The sequence below is a fragment of the Lucilia cuprina genome, chromosome 6 (assembly GCF_022045245.1).
Source record: "Lucilia cuprina isolate Lc7/37 chromosome 6, ASM2204524v1, whole genome shotgun sequence".
Taxonomy (NCBI): Eukaryota; Metazoa; Arthropoda; class Insecta; order Diptera; family Calliphoridae; genus Lucilia; species Lucilia cuprina.
In genome coordinates, this window is record NC_060954.1 from 61,617,551 (window position 1) to 61,627,789 (window position 10,239).

At 27.2% G+C, this 10,239-nt stretch overlaps 2 protein-coding genes across 6 annotated transcripts in view; both read left to right on the plus strand.

Moving 5' to 3' along the window:
- Positions 1–10,239, plus strand: part of LOC111680042 — a 116,343-nt gene that overhangs the window by 78,236 nt on the left and 27,868 nt on the right. The window lies entirely within an intron of this gene.
- Positions 1–10,239, plus strand: part of LOC111680041 — a 146,934-nt gene that overhangs the window by 2,517 nt on the left and 134,178 nt on the right. For 2 of the 5 annotated variants that reach the window (XM_046955146.1, XM_046955148.1), the window contains exon 2: positions 1,447–2,401. The exons of 1 other annotated variant lie outside the window; for it this stretch is intronic. In XM_046955146.1, the coding sequence (XP_046811102.1) occupies positions 2,288–2,401 (114 nt within the window). In that variant the 5' untranslated portion in view covers positions 1,447–2,287. Of the gene's footprint in view, positions 1–1,446; positions 2,402–3,828; positions 3,979–10,239 lie in introns of those variants that run through there. 2 more of the 5 variants (XM_046955150.1, XM_046955147.1) reach the window with 2 other exon arrangements.

Consider the following 10,239-nt stretch of genomic DNA (forward strand, 5'->3'; position numbering starts at 1 on the left):
CCTGATTATAGAGTTTAAAGAATAAATAATACTCGAGTGTGTGCGAGACTATGATCGGTTTTATAGACGAAACTATAGAATAGATAAGTTGAATAGTTTCATGCATAAACTTGAATAAAGACTCTTCTATACACTTGTCTAAAAAACCTAGAAACTTAACTAAAGTTTCTTTTTTGAAATCAACTATTCTCTCGTCTACAAATCGACCAAATTTTTGTCTTGTAGTCCGACTGGACTAGACCAGTTAATTTATCTTACCTCAGTTACCTGTGAACTGACGTTGGTAGACGTCTCGCTCCGATGAAGATTTATCTGGATAACCTTTATCATGGTAATCAATTACCCTGTCTTCTAGCAAGTTGGTGATCACCTTTTCGCTCTTTGGATTTGACTATTGATGGCACTGCGGTGTCCTTATCTTTTTTACCGATACCTTTTAAATTTTTTAAAGCGCTGATGTTATGTCTTCTGGCGAGAGGGTAACTTCCTCCTCTCTTTAGGATTGGACTTCTTAACATTACATAGCCCTTTCAATCAACTTCTTCCCAATTTTGAAAAGTGTTCTTCTGGCGAGTTAGGATTTGACTCCTAAACTTTTAGGATTTGACTCCTCAACGTTATAAGCAGTGGCTACCGATTCTGTGATCTTGAATTTTTATAATTCTTTCTGAGGTTTTGAATATGACAGCGATCTATTCGCTACCTTTATTCTTGGCAAGAATAGCCATAGTGTTCTGGTCGATACCTACTACAAATAAAGTTCCTCCATGTTCTTTTTTCTTGTAAAAAACATCCCAAGGTTGATTGCACTTTGAAACGATCGCATGGTCCAATATCTTATTGTTTACCAGAACTTCTACTTTACTCTGTTGGTCTATTGAATTACCGGCAACGTAAACTGCAAAGCATAGATCGTCCCGTGTCTTCTTCAGACATCGTTCAGCTTCTCCTTCCTCGTTTTTTGGACTTCTTTTAAGATAGGCTTACCTGTTTTGCTTACGTGTTTGCCTTCGCTTGGCGTTGTCACCCCTTGCAGGATACTGACATCGAGTTCCTTTAAGTGAAATATTGTTTGGCATCGACTGTGTATTAGGAGACGGGGAGCTCCTTTTCTTAATAGGTTTTTTCATGAAGAATCTTTTATACTTATTTAGATAGTTTACCTATGAGATACTCTCCTCTTTAACGATATAATAATGATTTTTTTATTTGCTGAAACTTAAACCTTCAAGAAAAAATGCTATTCCTTATTTTTTTCTATTTAAATATAATTACAAATCTGTCCAAACTATAAATATTTGCTAAAATAGAACATTATTTTAACACTACATTATTCTCTTGCAAATTTAGTTCATTTTATTACTGTATTTAAGTTGTTAAATTTTTTCTTAATTTCTGTTGAATCTTTTGTAAAATTATTTAAATAATTTCTTTTATAACTCACAGCCTGTGTAAATACAACCTAAATAATAGAAAAGAACAAAAATAAAATAAAATAAAAATCTCGTAAATCTGTAATAAACTGCATACTAAAACTATGTATAACTACTACTACTGCTCGCTCTAACTAAACTAAAATATACTAACATACTTACTTCCATACTTATTTATATATATAATATATAGAACTTGTACTAAAACTTAATGTAAATTTAAACTAAAAATAAATATTGCCAGCAAGCAAGGCAAAAAAAAAAAAAAAATACAAAAAAAAGTAAAACTAGACACAATTTTTTTTTTCAAAATAACTTAAAAAAAAATACGAAAAGAAACGTAACGAATAAATTTTGCTTGTGCCACCATTTAAATAACTCAACCACATCTCACATTGTAAATGCTTGAGTATGTAATTTAAATGTTTTATATACAACACATATAGTAACTTCTTTATATACATATATACATAGAAGTACATACATACGTAATAAATACATATATATACACATAAAATATCCATATATTTAGTAATTTAAAAATAGAAAAATATATATATAGACAAATTTACAATATACTATATAGTATGCATATGTCTCATAAATCTCTATAAAATCCATCTAAAATTATCAAACAACTACAAAAATACAAACGTAGTGCAATTTAATTAAAATCTTAACAAAAAACGTAGTTAAAATTCAATTCTAACAAAATAAAAATTATTGCTATTAAATAAATCAAATCACCGTAAAATACCGGATTTGTTACAAAAAAAATATATAAATTTTTAAAAAATTGTTATTTTTTTCCTGCGTATTTAATTTGCATTTGTATTACTTATTCGTAAACGAAAATGCGTGTTATAGTGTTGAAAAAGAATCGTTCGAATAAACGCGGCACACCAACTGCTACAGCACGTGACACCACTGCCACCACTTATGTTCCACCAAAAAAGTCACTGGCAAAAGTAAGCTAAATTTTTTACAAAACATAAAAATATAAATATATGTATCTATTTTTATTAAACATTTAAGCTTATGTTTTCAAAAGAAATTTATTCAAATGATTTGGAAAAATATTGAAGAAATGTTGAAGTATACACTGAGAGAAATTATGAAAAAAAGTTTAATTTTTAATTACTTTATTTGGCAGAGTATTGGCAATGTCGTTGTAGTGAAAGATTGTTATATCAAAGACTACAGTCTAGTTCATAGACAAGGCTATTGGACAAGTTATAGTATATTTGAGTTGATTTTTAAAACAAAACTTTAGATGAAATTATTGAATATAATAGAAGATGCTATATTTGATTTGTTTATGGTCATAGGTAGGACTTAATCAAGAGGGTAGACCAGACTAAAGTTCTGTTCATAGACCAGACTGTGACCAATTTCACAAACGAGTACATAGTTGGCTTATTGGGCTATTGTTAAGTTCATAGACGAGCTCAAAGACGAGACAATAGACAAGTTGAAATATGAGTCTAAAGTCGACTACATAGACTAGATTACAGTTGAGTTCAATTGAGAGGCTATAGTCAAAATCATAGAAGAGACTATAGTCTACAAAATAGGCGGGCCTGAAATCAATTTCATAGCCGTGTTATAGAGCAGTTCATTGAAGCGACTTTAGCCGAGTCCTTGCAAATACAATAGTCGTGTGTATAGACTATAACTAGTAGTCGGTTAATAGAGAAAGATTTAAGACCATAGATGGGAATTAGTCAAGCTCAAAGACTAGAATATAGTCCAGTTTATAGACAAGACTATGGTAAAGTTTACAGAAGAGATGTTTAGCTAGTTCAAAAGTGAATCAATGGTATTTAGTAGGGTTCATAGGCGAGTTCTTAAAAATGTCTATATTCGGCTTTATAGACCAGTCTATAGTCAATTTCATATGAGAGGCTATAGTCAAAATTATATCAAGTTCATAGAATTGAATATATACCAGTTCATTGATGAAGAAGCTGTAGTCGAGTTTTTGAAAATACTATAGTCAACTTTATATGCCTTAAATAGTAGACGTGTTTTTAGACAAATTTTAAGTTAAAAGAGTTTCTAATCGAGACTATTTATAGACGAAAAATTTATTATGAAGATTCTTATGTCAAATTCCAGACATAATTTAAACTCAGTGAATATTTAAACATTATTAAATAAAAAAGTAAAATGAAAATTTTATGATAAACGCTTATTTCCTTATTTTGTTAATGTGTTTTGTCTTTAATGCACGTTTCATTTTATGTTTGTCTTTTTCTTAAAAAAACAAAAACAATAAAAATAACTCTGGTTCTCTTAAATGCGGCGTCTATAACTCCACGACCACACTTCTCCTAATGCAATCAATTTTTGATGATTTTTTCACACTCACCTAAAAATAACAATTTACAACAAGTTAAACAACTGAGAGCCAATAGGAAATAGCTAAACAAAGTCTCAACAAGCTTAAGAGAGAGAGAGAGGGATAAAACAACCCAGTTAACAGAGAGGATTTTGTAATTGAAACTTAGAGAGTTTTATAAACAAGTGCTTTCCATAAAATCAGGCATGTTTAAACATGTTTTATATTTTATAAAAATACTTTATTTTCTTTAGAAAAATAATAGATTTTTCTTTTCTTAAAGTATTACAAAAATGCTCTACATTATTTAGTTAAAATCTTTTTATACTTCTAACTTCTAGTGTCATGTCAGAAATATTACAAAAAAAAAAAAAAAAAATTAAACGAAATTAGTGCATGTTTAATATTTAATTTTTTTAGAGAGATTGAAATAAATTTTAGCTATTAAAGAAAAGAAAACACAATTTAGTTTTAGTTTTATTGAAAAAATACCATTTAAAATATTTTCATTACTACTACTTACCACTAATTAAGTATTAACACCAAATAAATACTACAACAATAAAGTATCTAAAGTAGCCGCTTGTAAATACATATAAACAACTAAATCAAGAATGATTTTTTTTAAACATTATAAAAAATAATTTAAAAAAAATTAATAACTAAAATCTATAATAAATATCAGATATACTCAAAAATTGGTTGTAGTGGGATGCACTTTTTTCTTTATTAGTGTCAAAATGCATAATTTTGCTAATTTTATTCAAATATTATTCAATATACATATTTAAGAACAATATAATTTTTCTATTTTAAATATTATTATATTTTAAATAATACTACTAAGTCTATACTTTTTATTCCAGCTACTGTGAGATTGTATTGTTTTTTTTATATTTTTTATAAAATTTTTATAAATTTGTCTTATTTCTACGGTTTTATATTTGATCAAAATATACATAAACAAATTAAATTTTTTTTAGCAATTGAAGTTTTATACGTTTTTGCATATTTTGACAATTTAAGGAGATGTTTTTTTTAAATTCTATTAATTATATATCATCTATTATGGTTAAAAATTTTATACAATTTTTTAATTGGTCCTATCCATTCCAATAGAATGTAAAAAAATACCTCGAAAAAGGATTTCACTTTTTCCCGAGCTTTAAACACAATTTAAATTAAAGAATTACATATGTATGTATGGTGATATGTATGTGTAGTAGAAAAGCAAGGATAGTCCTGCTCTTACAATTTAAGTACCCAAAATTCATGTAAATGACTTTCTGAATGGTTTTAGAAAATCGATTTGCCCTGGAAGGTTTTTGTATCGACATATCCAAAGAAACTGGATTTCGTTATAATACTACTGCTATAATCGAAATAGAATAAACTATAATGTGTTTACAGACGAAACTATAGTCGAGTTTATACACGTGCCTATGGTGTAGATGAAACTGAAGATGTGTCTAAAGATGAGTCTATGACGTGTTAATAGATAATCGAGTATAAAGATGAGGCCGTGGTCTAGTTTATAGACGAGTTTAGAGATTAGAGTGTAGATGAAATTTTACGTATTGATTTTATAGATTGTGGTCAGTTTTATATACAAGATTATAGTGTAGCTTATACATAAATGATACAATAGATTAAACTATAATTGAGATAGATTAAACTTGGTCGAGTTTACAGACCAGGCTTTAGTCCAGTATATAAATTAAAATATATTCGAGTTTATAGTCGTGTTTACGGATGAAACTAAAGTCGAGTTTAAAGACTATAATCAAGTTTTTAGGCAAGACTATAATCGAGTTTATAGACAAAACTTTAGTCGAGTTTGCAGATGACATGATATATGTGTTTAGAGAAGAGACTATTTTCATATTTATAATCTACCTAATTGATCGGTCGAGGCTATAGTCGAGTTTATATATGAGACTTTCTGTGTTCGATGTCCAGTTTATACAGAAGTCTAAAGCAAATATATAGTCGATTTTTTAGACGACAATATATTTGAACTTATAGGCTTAATTTTTGGACGAGTTAATAGTCAAGCTTTGAGACGACAATATATTTGATTATGCAAATTAAACTTAAGTTGAGTTTATAGACCTAAAGTCGCTGTTTGGCTTGAGATGAGTACATAGGCTTTAGACTAGATTTTAATTAAGTTTAGGAAGGCAGCTATCGTTTATAGACTAGTTTTTAGATGATACTCAAGGAGAATTCATTTGAAAACTTGAAGTTTATACTGTAGTAAATATGAAATAATAGTCAAGTATATTAAAAATGAGCAAAAATTGATTTAAAAAATAAGATTTAAAATACTCCAAGAATTTGTATTAAATAAGAATAAGAAGAACTAAGTATAAAATTGAGGTACTGAATAAATTATCAATTACTCGATTGAAAATATAAGGTTATATGAGTAAGTTAATAATTATCTTAAATAAATAAAACAATTAGGTTGATATTTAATTAAGTATCAAAAAGAATTTTCACAATTTTTACCCCTATGCTGGGTGACAATATACAATTAAATAAAATCTTAATTATTCAAACTAATTATGATTAAAACTCTGAAGTCTTTTTTCTTTCAAACTAACTTTTTGAACACATTTGCTTTTTTTCCAAAAAAAAAATATAAAAAAATAAGAAATCAACATAAAATATTTTATAATATTAAATAAAACCAATGACTAACTCTCATTACCACTAATTGAAGGGCCATTTGGTGTTAAATAAAATTTCGATATACTTTCTTTTTGCTTTAAATTTTAATTTTTTATTGTTTCTTTCGTCCATTTGGTTTTTTTTTTCATATACAGTGATAATTACAACAATTTCACTTATAGCAACCAGCCAGCTTGTTCATCTATTTCATGTTCATTTTTTTTTCATCTCATCTTTTTATATTTCTTTTTAATTTTATTCATTCACTTAGTTTTTTTTGTTGGTTTTTTTCTAATGGCACGAACAACTTCCAGTTTCGCAACAACTTTATGACCATTTGGCTTTAGAGCCTTAATACAATTATGAGATGGTATTCCCACAATGACATATTCACTTAAAAACATACAAACATACACAAGCCCCTAAGCGTAGCCTTAATGAGAAGATTAGTTTTTTGTTTCTTCTTTTGAATTACATTGTGCTGGAGTGTGTTTTACTAGTTTTATTTCTTTTTTTACGAAACTTTCTTTGGTTATAAATAATCCGAAAATAGTGTTAAAAATAAAAGGACAATGAAAAATAGAGAAAAAAAGTAGAGTAGCAACAATACATTGTGGTAATAAGCGTATGTGTGTGCGAAATACGAGTATGTTGTGTTGTAAAATATTGTACAGTTTTTGTGGGTTAATGCCATTAGAGAGTATGTAACGAAATAAATATTAAGGTGGTATATTATGTTTAATTGTTCTAGATATACAAATGTGTTGTTGATTATAATAATATTTCCTTAAAAATTATGATTTGTTATTTTCAATATTTCATCAATTGTAATTGGTGTTATTTTTTTAGAATTTAATTCTTAATAAACAAAATCAATAAAAAAATATTGTTAGTAAATTATAACAATTACAGGTAATGCATATTATAAGTAATTACAGATAATAAGCCTGATTTCTAAATTTAAAATCAAACTGTTTTGCTGCACCTTAATACAAAGTAACTATCTGTCCGTCCAGCTGTGGATAAAGTAGAAAAGTGTCAATTACGTTCATGGCATTAAGTTCAATTGAAGGCGCTTAAGGGTCGGTATTATTGCAAAAATACAAAACATTGATTGTGACAACTTTTTCAATTTTATGTTTTTTGAAGAGAAAGAATCCTCGTTACAACATAATTTTTTTCCATCTGTTTGTTTTGTTTGCGTAAAGTTGTATAGAGTTGTATGTGATTTTCATTTTTATGGTCATAAAGCTTTACAGTATTTTGAATAAAAGAAAAATAAAATTCATACTTACATACATAGTATGTATGTATGTATGTATGTATGTATGTATGTATGTATGTATGTATGTATGTATGTATGTATGTATGTATGTATGTATGTATGTATGTATGTATGTATGTATGTATGTATGTATGTATGTATGTATGTATGTATGTATGTATGTATGTATGTATGTATGTATGTATGTATGTATGTATGTATGTATGTATGTATGTGACTGTGTAGTACGTACGAGAGAAATTTTATAATGGAAAATTGTATAATAGCAAAAGTATATGAGTACTTTGGAATTACTTGTTGTTCTTGTTGCTATATTTATACTGGGCCATATTTATTTTGTACTCTGGCTACTAAAATGTATACATGGGCCCTATAGGCATTTGCTTCTAGAGCAAAACTAAAAAAAAGGGAGAGAAATAAAACCAACAACAAAACCAAAAGAGACTGATTGGAGACGAATGGAAGATACAGTTGTATAGTTGAGTCTAAACCTGCATTTCGTGTAACTATGTTGAACTAGTGATTTTAGTAATCTCTTAGGATTATCGTCATTTGCACAGTATTTAATCATATATGCCGTAAAATAGCAATTTTTTCACACTTCAATTCGATTTTAATTGAAAAATTGAGTCTATATTACTTGTGGTGGCTTACGTAACCACTTTCTAAGATAACAACTGATTTATAGTAATTCATATAAAACACAATAGTATAATTTGAGTCCATCTACTTGTTAAACCTTATAAATCTGCCGGGTACTGATTATTCTTATGTATGTGTCCAAGTTCTTATGTATTGATGTAGTTAATGTAAATGGAGTTGTTGTAATTTTTTATTGTAAAATTGTTTCCGTTTTCAATTTCTATACTTAATTAAATTAGTTTTTTTTTTGTAATTTGCATTTTACAATTTACTTTTTTGTTCTATTGCAAAGTATAGGTTTTTATTGAGTGTGTGTTGGTGAAACAATCAAAGTTTGCTTAACAAATTTTGCAAAAAGCAGCATAAAACTTTTTCAAGTCCTTTGCATATATATATATGTATGTTTGTTTTTCCTATTTATTTTTTTTTGTTGTTAGCAATTTGTTTTTAGGCAAACGTTTTATAATTTAGTTTTCAACAATCATTTTTGTTTTTCTATTTTTTTCCACTCAGTCCGTCCGGTCAATGTCGTAGAAAATAATGATGATTTGAATGATATTACTTTGTTTTGACTATTGGCATTAAAGATAAATTATAATAAAATTGCAGAAAATTTAATTGAATTGCACTCAATTAAATTGAATGTGTTTTAGTTTAATGAAAAAAAAGAAAAGAAAATAAAATTGATTTGCTGACAAATAAATGAAAGAAATAAAAACATTTAAGAATTTTAAATTGCTGTAGAACTTAAAAAATATTATTATTTGAATTAACTCAGTTTATTATAGTTTCTATTACAATCAGTAAGTTTTTAAATTTTTGAGAATGAAATTTAAAAACATAATTTTAATTTATTTCGAGAATATTCCAAGAATTCATTACATTGTACAAATATATTATGTAAATAAAATTAGCACTCTTTTAGGCTGCTTATTAATGTGAGCTGCATATTATTGAATTTTATTGATTTAATGTATTTTATTTAAAAATGTTTAAAAAAGTTTTTCTAATATTACGAATTAGTTCATTTTTCTCTCACTGATAAAAAGTCTAAGGTTCTCACTGTAAAATAAGTGTATTTATTTAAAATTTTAAATGTTTATTTGCCGCTCAATCTAAAGAAATCCTAAAATCATCCTCGTTTCTTTAAAACAAATAGAACTTATTGTTGAATTATGTATATATTGGTCAGTCATGTGCATTAATTAAAAATATGCTTACATATTAAATATGTAGCAACAGAATGATACAAACAACATGGTTATTAACAAAACCAACAACACCAGTTGATGGCGACAACAACAGCAAGAATAAAAAAATAGATAATGTTTCTAAAAAAAGAAATAAACTATTTTCAATTTTACGTAAAAATTTCATTTTTGGCAATGTAAATAGTTGTTTAAAAAAAAATCTAATAACACACTCTTACACACTTAGACTAACACGATATTTCTTTAAATGTTTAACAACTCCCACACACTAAATGTACTCTAACAGGCATTGAAATTTAGTACTTTAGTACGTTTTAAGTACTTCTAATTTCGAATTTAATAGTATAGTCTATAGTCTAGTCTATAGTCAAATCTTTAGTCTAGTCTAGACTATAGTCTACAGTCTAGTCTATAGTCTAGTCTAAAGTCTATTCTAAAGTCTAGTCTAAAGTCTAGTCTAAAGTCTAGTCTAGTCTACATTTTAGTCTATAGTCTAATCTAAAGTCTAGTCTATAGTCTAGTCTATAGTCTAGTCTATAGTCTAACCTAAAGTCTAGTCTATAGTCTAGTCTATAGTCTAGTCAATAGTCTAGTCTATAGTCTAGTCTATAGTCTAGTCTATAGTCTAGTCTATAGTCTAGTCTATAGTCTAGT